Source organism: Melozone crissalis, unplaced genomic scaffold, assembly GCF_028551555.1.
Source record: "Melozone crissalis strain CALT ecotype California unplaced genomic scaffold, PUWL_Pcris_2 ptg000006l_1, whole genome shotgun sequence".
Classification (NCBI taxonomy): Eukaryota; Metazoa; Chordata; class Aves; order Passeriformes; family Passerellidae; genus Melozone; species Melozone crissalis.
In genome coordinates this window covers 46,320,557-46,342,231 of record NW_026535784.1, presented here as the reverse complement: position 1 = coordinate 46,342,231, position 21,675 = coordinate 46,320,557, and the positions used below count along the sequence as shown (strand labels likewise).

At 40.3% G+C, this 21,675-nt stretch overlaps 1 protein-coding gene across 4 annotated transcripts in view; it reads left to right on the top strand.

Annotated features, from left to right (window-relative positions):
* GRID2 (glutamate ionotropic receptor delta type subunit 2) overlaps positions 1 to 21,675 on the top strand; it is a 671,892-nt gene that overhangs the window by 590,095 nt on the left and 60,122 nt on the right. For all 4 annotated transcript variants that reach the window (XR_008484345.1, XM_054295276.1, XM_054295268.1 and 1 more), the window contains exon 14: positions 17,893 to 18,059. Coding sequence is in view for 3 of the 4 variants with exons in the window: in XM_054295276.1 (XP_054151251.1) it covers positions 17,893 to 18,059 (167 nt within the window). In the remaining variant the exon portion in view is untranslated. The remainder of the gene's footprint in view (positions 1 to 17,892; positions 18,060 to 21,675) is intronic.

Sequence of the window (21,675 nt, the reverse complement as noted above, 5' to 3'; positions counted from 1 at the left end):
AAAATTTTGGAAGGTATCAGGGAGTAAGAAAGCTGACAATTGGGAAATAATTTAAGAAAAAGGGTGCATTTTCAGTCAGTGGTTGTAAAAGCTGAGCATGAGCATGTCAGGATAATGCTCACAGGAATTTTTTTACTAGTATTATTTGTTGCCTAATTTTTCCGAGCTGGTCACCCTCTGTTAGGGAGGCATCTATTAGAAAGGATGGTTTAAACAGAAAAGGATGCTGAACCCACCCCTACAAATGAGTTTGGGCATATTTACATCTAACAGAGCAATGCTGTTGTCATATTCTGTAAAAGAAAAGGTTTGTGAGTATTTAGTAGGTGATGAGTGCCTTTATTATGCATTAGCACGGGAGAGGTCTGAAAGAGAAACAGCTCTCCTGGGCGCTGTTACACACCCTCTCCTGAGTAACACACAGGATTTATTAAAGGGTACAAGACTGGAAATGTCTTCACAGATATATTTGTAGCAAAATGGAAGTTCTGCTGCATGTTGCTCTCTCAATTAAAACCAAAGTTTATCTGCTGCTGCAGGGGCCAGGAAGGGTTTGGGAGATGCAGATTCTTTGGGGCAGAAAGGTACTGAGGGGTCAGTTCAGTAAGGTTTCAGTGCTCATTTGGTGATATTGGTTCTGTAGTGACATCTTACAGTGAAAATATGCTGGATATATATAAAGTGAAAAAGCAATGCAAGCAAACTTCTGCTAGATAATAAAGGCTTGTAACTTTTTCCAAGCCATAAATCTACCTTTAATGCTTTTGCTAGAATTTTATATGCTGCCTTCCCAGGCTCTTCAGTCTGTGGCATTGCCTCACAAAAAAGGTTGTGACCAACAGCTTTAAGTGACCAAAACCTGTATGATGAGGGATGAGCAAGCTGTGCTGAGGTGCGTCAATGCAGTGAACCTCCTCCTGTGTCAGCAGCTTGTGGGGGGATATTCCCTTCTTTGGATCTTTGAGTAGCATGTTCATTGCTTTTTATTAAACCAGAGGGACTCCTGATGGAAGCTGCAAACTGCCAGGCATGTTTTCCTAGTCTGGTCACATCAGATATGGGTCATGTCTGTGCAATCTGTAGGGAAGCACAGCTTGGGATGAACAAAAAATAACTTGAAGTTATTAATTTACTTCTTCAGGTTACTTCTTGCAGATACTTTCCTATGGGAGGGTGACAAAAGATTTGAATTTGTGCCATATTTCTGTCAAAAATTGCTACATTATTTTGCATTCTTGTTGTCCTGACAAAGAAGATTCCTGACAAAGAGTAGTTTGGTATTTGGAGCATTCTTGTTTGGCTACAGGGGACACACAAGTTTTCAGGCATCTGTTATTCTGGTCCTGTGAGCTCTTATTTCTCCATTTTATCTCCATTAACTTAGTGCTTTTCCTGCAGAGGTTCTGTAACATTTCTAGGTTGATGAAGATTAATAACACCACCCTCCCAAGAGTGTCTGGGGACTGCACAGACTCCTACACAGCTCCAGCGAGCTCTGCTTGTTCTTTTCCTTCTGAATTCTCACTTCACTTGGTTTCCTCCCTCTTACTTTTTCATTTGTCTGCTTTTTGACCCCCTGTCCCTTTTGTTTGGATAACAGCAGCTCCAACTTTTCCCCAGATCTCTAATTTCTTTCTTCTTTCCACCTTTCACCTCTCCACACTGTTACACATCCCCTTAGTTATCTCCATCAGCTTACAATTTTTCACCATTGATCTGTGCAACAATTTCCATTTGCAGTCAGATGGAGCATTGCCAAACTCCAGCTGCCACTTTGAAGCCCAGTTGCAGGCTCCTGGCATGGTGGGCTGCTCTGGGGATGTATGTGTGTGCACAGAGAGGGGAAATGCAGGCTCTGTCTCATGATCAATAGATGGAGGCAGGAGAGCACACTCTTGCTCCAGGCACAGAACTTGGTGGGGTGTTCTCTTTCTTGCTTAAATGTTTCTGGCTATCATTTTTGTGTGTTAGCATATTTTAATAACACCCAAATACTCTGTGATGCATTAACAAATGCAAAAGATGGGATCAAATGTCAGGTTGTTTAAAGGATATGTGCAACAGAAAGGAGAGATGAATAGAAATAATGAGAGAGTGCATTTTATACATCCCCTATGTTCCAGTCTTAAAGCATGACTTTGTGAGGCTGCAAGTCTAAAATCATGAGAGAAGCATAAGAGGTAACAGGGGGATCTTGTCTCATGTTTTTGGAGCTGCTATACCAATCACTCATCAAACAGTTTTGATAGCTTTAGCTAATTTCTGTTCAACACCTTGTTAGTAAACAAACAAAATATCTGCTGCAGAGACCAGCAAATGCAATTGCGGTGAGTAGATCTGTAGGAAGTGTCCACTATAAGACACTTAAGAGTGCCTCATGAAATGATTCAGAATTTTTTCCTTCTGAAACTGTTACAGCTGGAAGTCATAGAAAAAAAAAAAGTGGATAGATGAGAACAGCCTGCATCTGCTCCAACAGCAAATTTTTTCAGTATCATCCATGACTAGGCAATACATTAATAAACATATTGGTAAGCAATGACATGCTAGTGAAGTAATAAGAATGGCACAGGAAAATTGAATTGCAAACTAAAAGGCACTAGCAGAACACTTGGGAAAATCAACCTTTCTAGTCTCTAAAGTGTTTAAGTATCAAGCCTCTAAGATATCAGAATACATAATTAGATGATTGCCCTTAAAGTCATCCTAGTCTCAAACCAGGAGAGTTTAAGATACCACGGAGAGAAATAAAACCCAACAAAGTGTAATTTTTCAAATGCAAAGGAGGAGCCCTCTGCATCCACAAAATGGTGGTTGTTTTAAAAACTCCAGGTCTGTGCTTCTAAATACCTGTGTGCATTTGATTGCACATAGAAGATTTACAGCCAGAGAGATCTGTAATATCTAATCTGAAAACAGGTCTGGTCTGGGAGATGGGAGACTGAGCAGACTTTTGCTGCTGGCTGCTTTTTGACAGTCATTTCAATATATATAGTGGGAAATATTCTGGTAAAACTGCATTCTCTTGGAATATATCATTTTATTGATCTATTTCAATCAATTCAACTTATTCATTTATTCACAGTGTTAGAAGGAAAAAGAAAATTATGTTGTGTTTAAGGAGGGAGAGAGGAGAAAGGGGACCAGTTTGAAGCAGATCAGGTGGTCATCCTGGGCAATTGACATACAAAAGCAATTCCTCAGAGGCATGCCAGAACCTATGATTAACTTTTGTGGGATTAAACCATGCTCATGCCAACAAAACCCTGAGGTTGGGATGTTTAGGGGGTTATTTCTTTAAAGGATAATTCCAGTAAGCAGAAAGTCCCCTCTGCACAAGTTGTCAGGCTGCACCATGGTCTGGTGTCGCCATGTGAGCAGAGGCTCTTGGAGGTGCTTTGCTTTTCCATCCTTATTGCCAGGTAGGCAAGTGGGCTTTCCTGAAGTGTGTTGACTATAAATTTAAAGCTAAAGTTCTTCTGTTAAATAAGCAGAATGTTTCCTTAGGCTGAGGAGTAGTTATAATTGTGTTTTTTCCGCCTTTTATTCTCTTCAGTTAAATTGCCATCAAGCAGTTTATGTCTCCTTGCATTTGAATTAGGTGGCAGAGTTGTCCAGTATGAAATTGTGACTACAATAAATTGAGTTTCTTTTCAAGAGCCAAGCTATGGGAGGAGAGCATTAAAGTGCCATGTGGAGTATTTTAAGAAGCATTTTAACTAGGCTGTAATCACATATCATTCTTCTATTCTTTTGCATGAAATAACTGCTCTAGATAGGCTGCACAACTCCCTTCCTGAATTACAATGGCAGGAGAGAATTGTTTACTATTCCCAGCTCTAAAGCTTTCCTGCTGCATGGGGGCTGATTGGTGTTTATGGCTGTTTGCAGAAGGGCTATTTAATCAAATAAAACAGACCCCATTCCCCACTGAATGTAAGAGAGGGAGAGATATCAATCCCAGGGGCTGTATCGAGATGGGTGGAAAACACAATGCATCTGTAATGAAAAACCCAGCAGATAAGCAGCTGTATTATAAAAGTCTGTAAGGGTTCTGGTCATAGCATCAATCAAAGGTGGAAGATTGTGTTGTTTTATCTGTCTGACCTCAGAGCAGGATTTCCTTGTAATGCAGCCATGGTTTAACCCCAGCTGGCATCGCAGCCCCGCACAGCCACTCTGTCACTTCCCCTCATTTCAGAGAATCAGCAGAGTAAAAGTGACAAAACCCATGGCTTGAGATAAAGACAGTTTAATAAGTAAAGAGAAAGCCACAAAAGCCATCAAAGCAAAACATGGAGTCCGTTCCCCACTTCCCACAGGCAGGCAGGAGTTCAGCCATCCCCAGGAAAGCAGGGCCCACGTGTAACAGGCACTTGGGAAGGCCAACACCATCCCTCTGAATGTTCCCCCCTTCTTCTCCTGGCTCCACATGCCCAGCATGATGTCACATGGGGTGGGATGTCCTTGGGTGTGTCCCCTCCCAGCTCCTCATACACCCCCAGCCTTATGGTGGGGTCATGGGAGGAGCAGGAAAGGCCTTGACCCTGTGCAAGCTCTGCTCAGCTGTAATGAAAATATCCCTGTGCTATTGGCACTGTTTGCAGCACAAATCCAAAGCACAGCCCATACTTGCTGCTGTGAAGAAAATTAACCATCCCAGTCAAAAGAAACACTTTTCTAGCAATTCTCACCCTGTAACTAAACAAATCTAGGACATGGCCCCTTCCCTTTAGTGACTCTTGTTCCTGACTCTCTCTAATACAAATTCCCAAGGAACCTCTAAATTTCTCTTCAGTCTTCCATTCAGTCCTGGATGCAGTTCTTTAATACTCTGTTTTATAAGATATTGATGGCCAGGACATGTCTTGTGACTGATCTAAGATACCGCAACATAACTTGGTCCAAAAAAGGTCTGAATTTGTTACCTCTGGAAGACACTGAAAACAATACTTTGTGTCCTGCAGCATGGAGAAATGGCATGGCCTTGCTTTCTAAACTGCATGTGGCCAGAAAAATGTGACAAAGCCAAGTTTGAAAACCTTTACATTTTGTTTCATACCTGACAGGAGTTCTGAGCATAGTCGTGTTTTTAATGTGACATTAAAGTATGCACTTGAGAGCTGCTGGGCTGGGAACAATGCCTTGTCACCTCATTCATGGGTTTTCACTGAGAATTGGTACAATAGAGGGACACCAGTCTGCTCATCCCTCAAAGAGGGGAGGCTCACAGCCAGTGCATGCTCAAAAGCACAGTTTGACATGAAAAATATTAGGTGGCCATCAGCAGCACTATCTAAAGGATCAAAAATTTGGCCTCAGGTGCTAACATTTTTCCCAAGTCATGTCTTTACACTCAAGTTGTTGTATGAATCTCTTGGACTCCAAATGTTGTGTTTCACAGCATAGTCAGGAGGCAGCACACAACAGTGTAGGTGCACATCTGGCAGGTGTAAACAGCAAAAGCAGGAATGTTTCCTCACAAAAGGAAAATGTGAGGATTGGTCAATGAATGTTTGCAAAGTGCTTCCCGTCCTTCAGACTATGCTATTATTGAACTGAACATCTTTGATTATGCTATGGCTGTGCTGAAAGCTAAATGAAGGAGCTGGTTGTCTTTAAACAGTATCTTATTCTTGATTAGAGTGATCACTAAATAGTTTCAGATCTAACAAAGTGAGCAGCAGATGGAACACAGCAAAGACAGGGGAAAAATGTGAGATTTCAAAAAAGAATCGAACTAGGCAAGCCCAGAAGTAATTCAAAACAGCTCATACCAAAATTCTGGCTAATATAATGACATATAGCATATTTCTGTGAATTATAACAGTTGTGGAAAATATTCAGGATATTATTTTGTCTTTTGATAGATGCCAATAGCAATCTTGAGTTAGAGAATTTTACTTCTGAAGACATCCTCTCATGTATGGCGTTGAGAGTCTCCCCACCTTTTTTAGACATTATAGTGATTTTGAAAAATTTAAATGAAGTTTAGAGGAGTGGAAATATTAGCCAAGCATGTAGCTAAAGATCACATAATTTTTTTTTTGTATCTGATAGACTTTGCTATGCTTCTTGCTGTACCTCTCTCTTCCCAAACTAGTCTCCTGCTTTACAAGATCTTGAATTGCCCAATTCAGCCTTTAATCAGCTGGCTTCTCCATCTTCCTCCAACATCCCACCAAAGGTTTTCTCTGTATTTCTGCCACAACCTTTCTCATATCTGCAAAGTTAATTTCTGCCTACATCCAACATGAAAAATCTTTAGCTCAAATTTAGCATCCCTTGGAAACAGTCAGTGGTAGACTTCAGCCCAATTTGTATTTCCATCCACCAATTGCCACTAACTTGGTTGCTGCAAACCTTGTGAACAGAGCTGCAAAGAAGAAATCTCATGACAGCAAGAATTATTTAACATAACATAACTATATTACATCCAGATCCACTCCTGGCTGAAGGAAGATAAATTACAACCAAATAACAAAGAAGCATACAGAAGGTTTGTTTTGAATTTCTTTGTAGTACTAGTCCAAGGCCTGGTGGAGTTTCTTCAGTCCCCATAGAGTTTCCCATGGTGCACTTTAGGACTATAATGCATCAAATTGTATCAAATTGTATCCTTTCAGCCCTTATATTGCCCATCTTCCCTTAATTTTAGTTATTACTATTCCATAAATATTTTAAGCTAAGAGGAGATGACAAGTCTCATGTAAATTTTTTAACTGCAGTTTTGATCTCACCTTTATCACGTTATTCTCAACTGGTAGATTTCTTTTTTTTTATTATGCTGTTGTAATATTTTTACAGTCTGTGATTTATCTTATTCATTCAGCTCACGCATTGTCAGACCTAAACTCTAGTGTGTTCCCCATGCGGGGACAGAGTAAGCCCATTGATCTGACTACTATTTATTCACCAGCTGCCAAATGTAGATGCCTGTATTGGGCCTCAGATTCCCATTGTACTTGCATTATTCAACTCTAAATAATTTGAAATATGACAAAAAGGAATAAACGCAACTCAAAAGAAATTTTAAAAGAGGCAAGAGAAAATATTACTGTCATTTTACCTTCTTCAGCTCTAATATAATATGTTCTTCAGAGATATGTCATCCATAAGATAAAGGGAATATATTTTTCTGGCATTTTATTTACTCTGCTTTGTTATATACATGTTGTGAGTTAAAGTTTTTCCTAAAATTTATTGATACTGTATTGGACTTGACATAGATGTAGGAATTGTATTTTTCCTTTGTGTCTGATGATGTTTTAATAGAGCTGCACACAGAAAGGAGCTATATCTGCCCCCAGAGCACTGCACAGCTGCAAGGCTGTTTGTACAGATGCAGGCATGCAGCTGCTTTCCCTGAAAACTTGGTCAGGCACTTAGCACCAGTGTGTCAGAAGCTGTGTCGCATCCTTTAGTATCCCTTAACAAGTGAAGAAAAAAATTGTGTCATCATTTTCTGTTTAAAAATCCACGCTGAAGGAACAAGGAACATGACAATAATATAGAACTGGGCAAGTAAATTAGTATTTCTCTGCTTTGGCAGTCAGTAAAGCCCTTTCTCCACCCTTGCCACTGTGCTGGCAGCTCATGTGTTCCTTTGCAATGCAGTACCTACAGAGAAAAACTGCAGTTCTTCCCTGCATTTAGTATACATGAGTCCAACACACTGTCCTTCTCATGGGAGAGTCCTGTAAGAGAAGTTGTTTTTAAGTTAGGTTGTGATGTAAATGTAGCTAGCAAGCAACAGCTGTGTAGACATTCATTCTTTAGACATAATCCAACTTGTTTGTCAGTGAAATAAATAAGACAAGACTGATGACAATACATTTCCTAACAAGGTGGCGGCCTTTTTCAAGCCATCCCTTCACAGATACTGGGTGATTGCAGCACATTGGATGAAGTGTTAAAATATTGAGTCCATGATTTTATTATGATGCTATTGCATGTGGTTTTCAATTTCCCTTCCCATAGTTTGGCGCTAACTAATGAAATTATTTCATTCACTCAAGTAAGATGTTTACTGGTGTATATGATTGGTTGGGCACTTGGCTGTCCTCACTGCATGCACAAATTCCTGATTTGCAAGTGCATTGTTCAACTAAGAAAATCTCAGTTGATGTTCCTGATTCTAGCTGAAATGCTACTTCATTTTAAAATGGCAAATAAGTTCTGATTACCTTGTATCTTCATTATGAAATTTTCTTCTCCTTCATAAGTACTTTAACTCTACTTTTCTCATCACTCATCTCAAAAATACCTTGGCTGCCTTTTTATTAATGTTGTAGGACTAGGACAAGTAGTTGATTTTAACCTGATTGTAACCTATTTGTATACCCAGTGACAGGGGGTATACAGATCAAATTCAAATTAAAAAAATAAGTAGGACTGGGTGACTCATTGTAATGTATGTTTACCAAAGAACTATCCTGGTTTATGATAAAATGAGATTTCTCAGCATATTTTGTCCAAGTTTGAATCTGACAGGCTTAGGCAACATAAAGAGAAAAGTTTTCATTATTTATTATACTTGCAGGAAGGCAAGAATGGAGCAGGAAACACAATTGCTTATTGCTTCTATTGATACATATTTAGATTTTTATAAGATGTCTAAAATCATGGCTCAAGTAGACCAGAGTGAATTATCATTAGGGATTTATTCACTGGAATATAATCATAATTGAAACTGAAACTGTAAGGAAGAAGGTATTTTATAAAATACTGTGTAGTTTCAAAAGCACTAAAATTGTCAACATGTCATCATAGGATATTATCATATTCAATTATAACCTCTTTTTTATGAAACTTTATTTTTTTTTATTTTGAAATGTTGATCCATTGCAGGGAAAGTAATTTGGATTGAAGTCCAATTTATTCCATTTTTTGGAATAAAATATTCTCCACTTTAGTGTTGTTTTTTTTTTTTTTACTGCTTTTGGTCCCAAAAGTTGTGATGTTTTTCCTTAATTCAAAATCTTGAAATTGCTTGTGCAGGAAGATAACTAATTTCTGTCCAGCTCAATCTATCAGTTTCACGAATTAAAAGTTCTGTGTTTAACATTACATCTCTGAATTTCAAGTGTCCCACACAGGAATTTCTGTTGACTCCTGTTCCAGGAGAAAGAAAGGATTAAAAATCATTCATGAAAAATACTGGTTCTGAGTGACTCCTCGAGCTCAAGTGATTGTTTTACAGTAATGTATTTATTTTCAGATGATATTTGGCAGCTGTTTCTCAGTGCTGTCATCTGTAACTGATTTCTGGCACCTGAGCTATGGTGTGGGCAGGTCAGGATGAATTGGAAGCAAATATAAGGGAAGTGTGTGAGTTGCACTGCATTTGTTATTTACAAAGGCGTGCCAAATGAATGTTACAGCCCTGGATAAGTGGAAGTTCTTGTGGCCAGAGATGAACTGCTCTGTATGTTTGAAGGTAAAGGCTGTGAGTATTTCACTCTGTAAAGATGAAAAAGCCCAGCTATCTCCTGAAATTACAGGAGCAGTAAACAGTAAATCCCTGGATGGCTGTGGAGAATGTTTAGGAGCTGTTTCACTATTTTGGGTGCTGTCTGAACTTGAAACTCCTTCTGTGTACTGTTTACATCTTTATTTACCTTTTCACATACAGAGCTTGGGTGCCTGCTCCTTTGTCTGGCCTTGCTCTGCCTGGCAGCCCTGGCTGTGCATTGTGACTGACTCCAGCAGCATTATTTGTATTCTCTGTTTTGTCTGAGGGGTTTGACTTGCTAGTTTGTGACTGCAGGCAGGGCAGCAGGGACAGGAGCTGGCTTCAAAACTTACAGGGACTTTACGTGACAAGTTGTTCTGTTGTGTCGTCTTCTAGTTGTCTGCAAGGTGACAGCTAGAAGACAGCCTGAACTGCGTAATAAATGTGACTGCACTGGGCTTCTTCCCCCTGCCACAGCTCCTGATGTCTTCCATGGGTCCTAAACTGCAAAACAGAGAGAAAACCTTCATAGCTCAAATCTGTAATGTTCTCCTTTCCTGTGGGCTCAAAACACCTTCTTGCAAGAATCAAAATGCATTCAGCAGTGGGTGTCCAAGGACCTGACAAACGAGTCACAAGGGGTAGGGTGTGCTGGCATTAAAAACCTGTCTGTGCCGCAGGCTGAACTTGCAGCCTTGCAAAAGAAATGCTTAGTGACCCTCTGGCAGCCTTTTTTGAGCTCTCACAGAAAGGGAGTGCCAGGTGTTGCTGAAAGGTACAAACCTGAAGGCGTGGGGACAAATCTCAAAGTTTCCTTCTTTCCATCCTGCTGCACTTAGAGGGAAGATTCACTGCTAGAGAAGAGAAGTGAATTCATGCAGGTTTTCCAGAGGAAGAGGAGGCTTTTGAGGCAGCCCAAGCCTGTTTGCAGGCAAAGTGTGTAGGAACATGATGCAAATCAGTTCCTACACGCTCCAGCCCAAGCTTGTGCAGGTGCCAGCAGTCAGAGCTGCCTGTGTCCTGCAGGTTAGCAGAATGAGGGGAAACGTGCAAAACTGCTCAGCAGAATGAGGGGAGAAGAAGGGCTGTGAAGCTTTTCTTTTGAAGCTTCAAGATTCTGTGTCTGGACCAAGCTGGCTCCTTCCATATCTGGGCAGGAGATGCTTATCAAAAAGGGAAGAATAGAATGGTTCTAAAGAAGACAGTTAAATTCTTTTGTGTGAGTTGTGGGACATCTTGAATCCTATTACCAGTAGAAAAGTGGTCAGGGCTCGTGTATGAGGAATATAAAAAACTGGAAGATAAGTCAGTTTCTTTAAAATAAGTTTCAAAAATGAAAGTATTTCATTTCAAATGAGCTTTTACTGTAGAATTTTTCAGTATCACTGGTAGTTTTACAAAGATTTTTCTTGTGGTTAAAGTTCTTTTTCAACTGATGAATGGTTTTGATGAGTAGTTTTTTGACTTTTAATGATTTTTTCTCTCCTTGCACTTGGTATTCAGTAAGCATGTCTTTGAAAAATGAATCTGCCCAAGAATTGCAGTTAGGATTCTATTCTCAAGAAGGGAAGCAAGAACCCTTCAGTGAGCATCATATTGGATTGATTTAATATAAAGAGGGATGCTGCTTTTCTGTATTCACCTCTATTTAACTTCTTCATGGTACTTTAATACACAAATTATTTTTTTTACCCCAGTGAAGAGTATTGACCCATGTACGTTTCCTTAAAGGTTCTTTTATTTGGAATTAACTGCCACAAAAATATTAATTTATCAGAAGAGGGGAATCACTTCAGCAACATTTGGTTTAAATTTGCCCCATTATTGAGACTGCCATTTGGTTGCCACAGATCTCATTTTCTGAAGTGCTTTCATATAATTTTTGTATATGACCTTCACTGCTGATACTCTTAAAATAGTATGCATTGCTGTCTGCAGCACTTAGTTGTCAAAAAACAGATGAAAAGCTGGCACAATAAAAAAAGATATTGCTTCCTTACCTTTCAAAGGCCTGCTTTGCTGAGATTTATTTTTTCTCTTGTGTCTCTTCTATCTGAAATGAATGTTTGCTGTAGCCAATCTGTGGTTTAGCTGCATGTCAGTGATCAGCATGATCTGCTGGTTTTCAGTGCTTTGCTGTGGTTACCTGAAGAAGCAGCTGCCTCTCTTTTCCCACCTCCCTCAGAAATGTGCCTTACATTGGCCTCCACTGTTTTGCTCCACTTGTTATTTTCTTTCTTGTTAACTTACAAGATACCTTTAATTGCAATGCCAAAATGTGAAGGTGCTGAGCACTGGGAAAGCTCTGATGCTGTGGTGATCCCTCATTACAGAGCTCTCATACCCGAGTAATTCCTATTCTGGATCAATTAAAAGGTCTGCCCAGTGGAACAAGTGAACATGTAATCAGGAGGTTTTTCTCAAGAAATTGATGGCAGGTTGCATATGAGGAATTAATGCTTTTCCTGATTAAGTTTTATGTGTAACAAATAGATATGCTATTCAAGCTGATATGGCACTGTAGTGAAAGATAAACTTCATACTGAAGAGGAGGTGAGGCTGGGATTTCTAACTTCTTTTTTTCCCTAAGCTTCCAGGTGTTTCATTTTCCTGCTGCTGTTTGCACCTGGGCTCAATGATGCTCTGAGAAACTATTCCACAATTCTGTTTGAATAAGTACAAAGAATACATTTCAATGTTTTACAAATAGAGGCCCTTGCATATAAATAACTTTCTATAGAATCTGCAAAATTATATATTAAAGGTGGTGGTAGTAGTAGTAGCAGTGGTAGTAGCTGGTTGCCTTGATGACTGAATAGAGTTTTATATGTATACAGATATATATATATGAATTTTTATTCTGTGCTGTAATGCTACTATGGGAGTTCAGCTCCTGTCTTGCAGTGCAGAGAGCTGTCAGTCAGATTCAGATTCCCTGATTGCATGACTGCATTTCACTCTTAAGCCATGCAGATCAGCCATGCATGCTGTCCTGCAAGAGTGTGGGGCAAGAAGTGCCAAAATTGTACTTTGGATGTATGGAAAGATTTACTTTTGTAAATCAGTGGGGTCTATTCAACAAAGCTGAAATGTAAGGTTTTATGTTACTGGGATCCAGATAGAAGTCAGCTAGATTTGTGCCCTTTGTAAACAAAACCAAGACTTGAAACCTTGGTCCCCTGAGGAGAACAAAGTAGCAAATAAGAATTTCTCTCAAGGCAGGTCTGACTTCTGCTGCAGCCTGATAAACAACAACTTCATTGGTCTCTTGCAAGAGGATTATGGAAAGTGTTTCCCCCTTCTGCTGAAAAAACACCCTCTCTTGTGAATGCTATCAAGCTGTTTGCCAACACCTGACAAAGTGAAAATCTAGATTTAGGCTTCTGCCTCAGAATTCATCCTTTCCTTTCCCCTCTTTCGAGTACAATATCCGCATTACCTATACCAGCTCTCGCTCATCTACTTGCAAATGTTCATTCAATCTTCTCTCCTCTCCTTCATTCCTTGTGTAACAACAGCCTTGCAAAGCTGTTCTGTAGAGAGAAGCACAGCCCTTTGCAGGCTGCAGCTGCTGCACAGTCGCTGAACATGGCAAGAGTGTATCAAAAATGTGATTTTTGTGTTTATACATGCCAAAGTCTCAGCTCCACGCTGATGGGCACAGGTCTAGCTAGCAGCCCTGGATGGTGCTTTTTCATCTCCGTAGTCACTGCAGTGGAATGGCCCATTCTGGAGAATAGAACCCTCAAATTCCTGTAGGGAGCAGGTAATTAACCAGTGTCCTTGATTGGGTTTAGGTCAGAGCTGGAGCTGCTGCTGCTATGCTGCAGAGGAGACTGCTTCTGTTTTTGGCTAAAATACAGCAAATACCGCAGCTGGCAACTTCCTAGGCAGGGAAAGGTGTTCAGCAGCTGGCACCTGACTGATGATGGAAAGGAGTGGAAACAGCACCACCACTGTGTCTCAGGAGTGTAGGCACAGGGTGCTCAGAAAATGGGCTTCAGCAGCACTATCCAATAACTTTCAGATTTTCTTCTAGAAAATTAATATCCTTTTAATCAGTTTAAACTGAATATTCCCTGGCCTTAGGAGTTCATTGTTTTTATAACAGTTAACACATTTTATGTACAATGAAATATTTAAAAGAGGTCTGCAGGAAAAATAACAGCCATTTCTTTTTAACCTGCAATCTATTGTGGGTTTTGTGTGGTTTTTTTTTGTTGTTGTCCATGAGGATCCTTTGTATTTCTTTTATAGAGGAATTCAAAATACAGAAAAGATATTATCTAAGAATACAAGTATGATAAATTACAGCAATTGGTTGCTGTTTACTTACAATTTTTTTTTTGAAATTTAGCATTTGCTAGTCCTAGAAATGTGCTTTTAGAATGCCAGAGTTGTACACAAATACATTATTCAACTTACTGTGCATGAGTGGGTTAGCTGTAACAAGAAATACTATCCATATCCCTCTTCCCTCTTGGCATAAAATATGTGCATATGCAACAGTGTAATGGCTTTAAATGTTTTCCTCTTATAATTCAATGGGCTTTTGGTGGAATCATCCAGGATAAATTTTAGCTAATCTCTACAGACAGGGCTTCAGCAAAGAAAAAATTTTTTAAGTGTTCAGTGATAGAAAATAGAAATATTACAGCCCTATAGAAATAGTTTTAACATGTATGTGCTGATGACTCCTGTTCAGTGAAACAACCCTTTTTACAGTAACTCCTCCTGAATTGCTCACAGGACCATGAAGTCAAGTCAAGCATTTCTGTGTGGTACCACACCTCCCAGTTTCACTTAATGACCTCTGCAGTGCATGAGTTCAAAATGCCCTGATGAACAACTCACAGTTTCAATTTTGCCTGGTTTTGTTGGTGTTGTTTTTTTTATCCTATGACAGTAGATATCAGATACTCAAAGTGTTTTTAGCCTCTGCCATAGTGACAGGCAGGAAGGCACAGGGAAGGAGAGTGAAGTGTCATTTCTCCATGCCCCAGTGGACTGAAGAGCTGGGGGCGCTGCAGAATGATAATGTGCTGCCCTCCCACAAACTCCTCCCTGGCCGTCCAGGGCTGCATGGCCATGTGTGAGCAGCATCCAGATCTGCCACCGTCCTGAAATGTTCTTCTCTCTACACAAAAGGCCAAAAAAATGGTGAGGAAATGTAGAATCAGGGATGCAGTTCTTATGAGAGTAGTGAGTTAATGTGTCACAAGGATCCTTTTTTGTTTTTTTCCCAAGGAGATTCTGCTTTCATTTAGCTCCCACATATGGCTGAAAGTAAGTTGCTTAACTTTTTCTCATAGTACAGAGCTGGAATTTTTGCTGTTGATTTTGAGGCCCATAGTAGAAGTCTTCTGCATATCTATTGAAGAGCTGCAAAATATGTGCTTCCCATGGTAAGAGAGAGAGAGAAGGATAAAAGTTTTTAATTGACATTTTGTTCTGAAATTCTCTTGTCCTTTTACAGATAATATAATCTCCTCTTTCCATAGAGTAAGTGCAAATCTGTGAAATATCAGCAGTGTTTCAGGTATGCTATACTCTGGCAAAATTTTATTCTTAGTCCTTTAAGCTAAAGCCAGTCTTGAGCTGTGTGAAGGATCCCTGGGCAAGGAATTTAGACCAAGTCTCAAAAGAAGAGTATGCTAAGAAGGAAATCCTATAGCTCCAGAGCTGGTAGATAACTGATTCTCTCTTAGTGAAACAGGTGTTTTCCCCATGCATAAAAATTAAGAATTGGAGACAGTTCAAAAGTAGTGTCACTGCTACTGGGAGGGCTGAACTGATAGGTTTGCAAGCAGAGATTAAAGAAAGCTCCATCCGGCTCAGCTGAGTAACAGAAAGATCCATCAATAATTGAAAGATGTCAGCCTCAAAGTGTGAGTGAGTATTTAGAACTGCAGAGCAAAAATACCTAGGAATGACATAGGAAAGTTATATATTGAAAAAAAAAAGGTAGTAAGACCAAATACACTGAATAGCAATGAAATATGTTAGATCAAGAAGTAGTTCTCTAAAGAGAGGGATTGCAAGCATGACAATTACAACTTAGGTTTGCTCCATGGTTTTGAAGTCCTGAGATTTGTAAGTGAATAGGGCAAAAATGCTAAAAAGAATGTGTTTTAATGCATGGAGCAATCATGTGTTGAAGGTAGGTGATGGGAATGATCCCTTCTGGCTCTTCAATCTTCTGTGCCCCATGCACTTTAACTGAGGCTCATTGTGATGTTATCTATGAAAAGTAATAACTTCGTGGGAACTTGAACTGTGATATTATGAGCTCTGTTCTGAGGATCTTATATAAACCACTTCATCACAGATATTATTGACAGTAAGTGCTTTCACCACTTTTATATATTCTCTTTGTGAGTTGTTTTATAGCAAGGCAGCTAAATCAAGAGAATTTTTCCTGACCAGCTGAGCAGCTGATAGGTCTCCTTACAAGCACTTAGGTGAATTCAATGCACTAGGATGATAAAAAGGCGGGTTAGGACAAAAGCGGATGTCAAAACATAACCCTCTGCTCCTTCCATCACCTCAAAGGTTATGTCCCACATGTAAAATTACTTGGGTTTTGAACCCCACTTTCCCTTAATTCTTTTGTTCAGAAAGTCCATTTGATCCTTTTCAGGATTAATTTGCCCACTTCTGATCCTCTGCTTTTGTCTCTTATTTCCCTCCCTTGTTCTCTGCACATCATGATCCTTTTTCAGGCCGAGTCATTATCCTGTTAAATTCTCCTAGGAAGGGCTTTTTTCTCAGTCATGCTATTTCTTACTCAAGTGGTGCCTGCAGGAAGATCAGAACAACCCATGCTAGGAAGAGCTCTGTGAGTGCCACTACCTATAGGACAAGCATACAGGTTGTATTGTTTGTTAGCTGCAAATTCACTTCTATCCCTTATTGCCTGCCTGTTTAGATAAAGTGAAACCTCCACTGGGAGGAGAGGAAAAACAATTTCCAGAGCCTGAAGATTAAAACTGGCCCAGTCCTGCATTTATTTGTGTGTGTGTTTGTGCACTTTGAAAAGAATTTTCTTTATCCTGCAAGTCCTGTGGAGTCCACAGATAGTATGGCTCCCTTTCTGCTCCAAAATCTGCACAAATCCTCCCCCTGCCATGCCTACAGATGGAAATAGGAAATATTCCCTTGCCAGGCCTGCAGTAAAAAGGAATGCATCCCAAGTGCAATCGTTCCTTGTGCACTACATCTTGTGAGCAAGCAGACGGTGTGGCTTGCTTCAGTAACTTTTATATGTAAACAGTCTTTAAAAACATAATCTACATTGTCAAAGCCTAATCTAAATGATGTACTGACATTGCTTACTTTGATATGCTGACTTGGTTTTGAATTCTCTCTGGATTGCCTGGCCCCACATGGCCTTTTTGTGTTTTGTTTACTTTTCACTTAGCTGTCACGCATTTATTCCCATTAGATGTACAAAGTCAATGGATTCAGCCTAGCTTTACAGCTTAGTTGCCTAATACAGCACAGGGAAAAAGCTAAATGAAGCCAAGCAGAGGGGCAGGGAAAAAAGTAGAGGGATTCTTCAGGTCTGACATAGAGACCAAGGACAAGAGAAAACCAACAAAAGATCTGGGTCTGGTAGAGCACCTGTAGATTACTGTTTTTCAGAAAAAACCATTATATGTCTGGAAAACAGAAATTAATTTATTTGTATAGACTGAGTTTCTGGTTTAAAGGCTTGCTTCTGAATAAATGCCTAAATTTTGTATACATCACATTTTTTTTTTTTTAAATCTGGATTTGTTTCAAATGTGAATGGATGGGGAAATGTTATTTTAAAAGCTTTCTCAGTCTAATGAGCTGGTTGGATTTATCTTTGTCAAACAGTTAAAATGGCTTACATGAGCTTGTTCTGTGAAAATCTTTGAAGATATGTGAAAATGCCTCATGCTGAGAAAAGTAATCCCAAAAAACCTACTTGGTGTGATCTTACCCACAGAACCCATAAGGCAAATGGGTGTTTGTGAAGTCTGTCACAATTTGGAGCATGACTGAAATGTGGACCATCCTGAACGGTGGTCTTCCCTCTGGATAGCCATGCTTCTCCCAGTGGGAATACCTACCCTCCCTCCAAATGGTTGTTTTATGACATTTATGGGGGATTTCATGTGGAATTTAGTGTTGATGGAGGGACTGTGGTGTCTCCTTTGCTCTTGGAAAAGGGACAGTGCATATTTCCTCCATGGCACTGCATCACTGATGGCACGTTGTTCTCAGGTCACATTCTTCAGTTTCAGCCGAGGCGCTCCAGCCCAAGCCCTTCGTGGCAGCATTTGGGCACCCAAACTTCCCTTCCCTTCCCTTCCCTTGGAGAGCAGACTGTGCTGAAACTGCCCCATTTCCAGGTGCACCGAGCTCCTTCTGGCCACCCACAGCCTGAGCTTTCCCTGTGTTTGCCGCAGGTGAAGCACGGGAACTACGCCTTTGTGTGGGACGCGGCGGTGCTGGAGTACGTGGCCATCAACGACGCCGAGTGCTCCTTCTACACGGTCGGCAACACCGTGGCGGACAGGGGGTACGGCATCGCCCTGCAGCACGGCAGCCCCTACCGAGACGTCTTCTCACAAAGGTAAGCCTTTGGAGCTGCCAAGGGAAGCTTTCTCTCAGCTCTGGAGCCTTCTCCTAATTTAATTTTTGGCAAAGGAAAAGCGTGTTGTTCTTGCGATCCATTTCGTTTCTTGCCTACACATTCATTTTATCCAAGACATTGAATTACTCACTTTTCAAGAAACTGCTTTAAAAACACTTTGTGTTGCTCTTATTTGAATTGTTTCTTGTTTCTTTTGAAAAACATTAATGAGATAAACTCAACCTCATTAGCAGGAAAACGAGGAAAGAGTTGCTTCATTTGTTATAGAGAGTCAGCATAACTCAACCCTTCCTAGTACAGAAGCTGCTTCTTAAAAAAAATTAATTTGGACACTGATGGGAAAACTAAAGGGGATGAACAAGAACATTTGATGTTTTGGTGGAAGGACTCCTATTAGCACCCAAAAGCATAGGTGCTTATCCCCATACTAATTGATCTCTTGGGCCACAAAAGTGCCATCTCTAGAGATGCTACTGGTACTGTGTTTCTACTGGGATCGGAAATACTAAATTAATTGCATGTATTGTGTCTTTGCATATGTATTTCTGCTTGACTCCACCATTGATTCCTAAATCAGGATCTGTGTGAAATGTAAAAACTACTAAACTTCTATCTGCAGTTTGGCGCTTAGGAGAAGACATGAGCTAGTCTCCTGACCCTTTTTTTCATTCTGTATCTGGTCTCTCAGCCTGGTTTCTGTAGGTTTTTGTGATGTGTATGAAGCAAAATTTTACAGTTGCTGCAATAGGATTTTTGTTATGTGGCTGCCAGGTAAACATACAAAACATGTTTAATTTGGACTCTTGCTTTTGCCTTTGTTCAAAGACTGTGGTGGGGGAGAAAGTAGCCAGTAAGTTACACTGTGCAGATCCAGAGGAATCACTCTCTGCTCACACAAACTTTAAGAACAGGGAAGACTTGGATTATTTCAATCTGTTCCACTTTGGGGGGGACATTGCTGAATTTTGTGCTAACATAGCAGCAACATAAAGAATTTCACAGGATCAACAAAAAAATTAATTTTAATGAAACATGTATATGCTTTGTATATTACAAAGAGTATTTAAGGCAAATATTTACCAAATACTCTCGTATTCCGGCTCTTGAGGCTGGCTCTGCTTGAAATCTCTGGCACTCTACTGTTAGGGATCTCTATGCAAAAAAGGGAGTAGGATTCCTTCCTGTAATCTTTCAAAGAAATTCTTCCATTTATTAGAGTTCTCAGGTGCTTGTCAAGGTGTTAAATCATCCTCTTCTCAGCCTTATCCCTGTAAGTTTGAGTACAAAAATTGGAAGACATTAGGGAATTTCAATGTCTGTCTCTTTATTGCCAAACACAGTGCAACCGCCAAGTGACGTGGCACAGCTCACACCCACATTTTTCCTGCCCACCACTGCTGCTCTGCAAGCCAAGGTGGATGCATCCCAAGTGCCCTCAGAGACTGCTTGTGGCAGGGTTTGTGTACTGGGTGTAGCTCTTGGCACAGGGGGAAGTGGTTATGGCTGATTCTGGTAAGGGAGTTTCTCCTTGGTCACGGTACTGGGCACACGGAGAGGCTGGGTTACAAATTCTTCTGATGCACTGCCTTCAGCCACTCCTGGCTCATTGCTCTGTGCAGGCCTGACATTTCCAAGTACAATTTTATTTCATAGGACAATTTTGCCTTTTCAGTGTGTTATTATCTCTTGGAGCTATAGGGAAGCAGAAGGAGGCATAAAAATTTGCACATATATAGGTATTTTTATCTGAGGATCTTTGAAGCAATACTTAAATATTAGCATCTCTCAGGAAAGCAAATGCTATTTCCACTTAATGCTTAGGGAATCCATAGCATCAGGAGGCTTAAATGAAATCCCAAGGTCATATGTTGTCCCCTGGTGGAATCAGGGATCATAGGCACTCATTTTTGATTTCCTGCTCGAGTTGTCAGAGTTCAGGTAGATGAAGAAAGGGATTATTTGTCAGATATTGGGCCACAGGAGGATCTGGGTGGATATGCAGAACTTAGCACTGGTGAGAAAATAACTCATTGCATTAGGAGGAATAATGGCTGAACAGAGAAATTGGAATTTGCTTGGAGTGGTACAACCTCCTGCAGAATTTAGAGAGCCTGAGATATATATTCTGAAAATGTGTGTGCTGCTGTGCTTATATTCTTCTTTCTGCATTATGAGATCATATTATATAGCATTTCTAATTATGTCCATAAATATAAATTTACATTTTAAAGCAGTGAAAGACCATATAAGAACAAACATGTGAAAGAGAAATCATGCTTACAAGGTAGCTTACAAGGTTTTGTTCTTGATACCCTTCTGTACTGTTCCTTGAGTTTATATCCATGTGGTTTTCATACATCATCCTTACATTTCTTCCTAATGAAAAGGCTCAACAACCTTCAGCAGCTGCAGCTTGCATGCTAAATAGAGAGAGAGGAATAGATTCATTGTATAGGATTAGCAAATGTTCACACGAATATTTCACTGTTTTAATGCTGCAGGGAACTGGTTTAAAATATATTAGCACTTCTTGATCTTTCCCAAAATAAATATATTCATGTGAAAATACAGACCTTCTCTTTTAAGAAATTTCATATAAAGCCATAAGCTGCACAGTGTTAAATCCCGAGGATGCAGCTGTGAAAGGTCTGGCAAGTTTACAGGAGAATTTGTTCTCTTGGCAGGAAGCACAGGCACGCATTTAGAACTTTTCAGTACCTTTTCCAAATATACAGGTGATTCCCAGAGAAACAGGAAAAGAGACAGAGAGGTGTAAACACTCACCTCTTCTCTCTAAAGCTACACAGTGTGATCTGCAGTCAAGGTAATGCTGTGGTAAAGTTTACCAACAGGAAGCAGTGTCAAAAAAGGGTCTTTGAAGGTCAGAGAGGCAAAAAAATCCCTTCTATGCCAAAACAAAGATGTGAACAGCAGTGAGTGGCCTGACTGCAATATGAGATTGGCTTTTTGCTGCACAGGGGTGGCAAAGCAGCCACACAGCATCTGGGACCAGGCCCTGCCTCATGCTTTCTCTGAGAGCAGATCCTTTGGGTCCATCCTGACAATAGATGTGTGGCTGTTACACAAAGAATATAGAGAATAAGCTGGGTAATATTGGAAAGATGGAGCTGTCGTAGCCAACCCCATGAGTTCATTCATGTTGCAGATGTTAACAAGCACAGCTGGCCATGGCACCAGGCAGCCAGGTGATGTGCTCAGGTTGTCCTCTTTTCTTTGCCACTAAGATTTAACCTTCTGAGCACCAGCAGCCTCCAGGCAGCATGTCAGTTTTCCCTCTCTATATATTTTTCTTTCAAGGTAATGACAGGGGCTGTAATAATAGGAACTGCCAAATTTCCTGGGAGAGCTTGAAAAGGATGTGTCTTTTGGCTCATGAGGAGCTGTGTGGTGACACTAAATTTGACACCTGTTAAGAATTCTTTTCAGCCTTAAACTTTAAAACTTCCACTGCACCCCTAGGAGGTATAAATATAATTGCAGGCACTTTTCAGAGTATTCCACAGGATGTCTGTGCTTCCTGCAGTGCGGCAGCAATGGCTCAGGTGCTGTGCTGGTGGCTGGCTTTTGGTGGGGG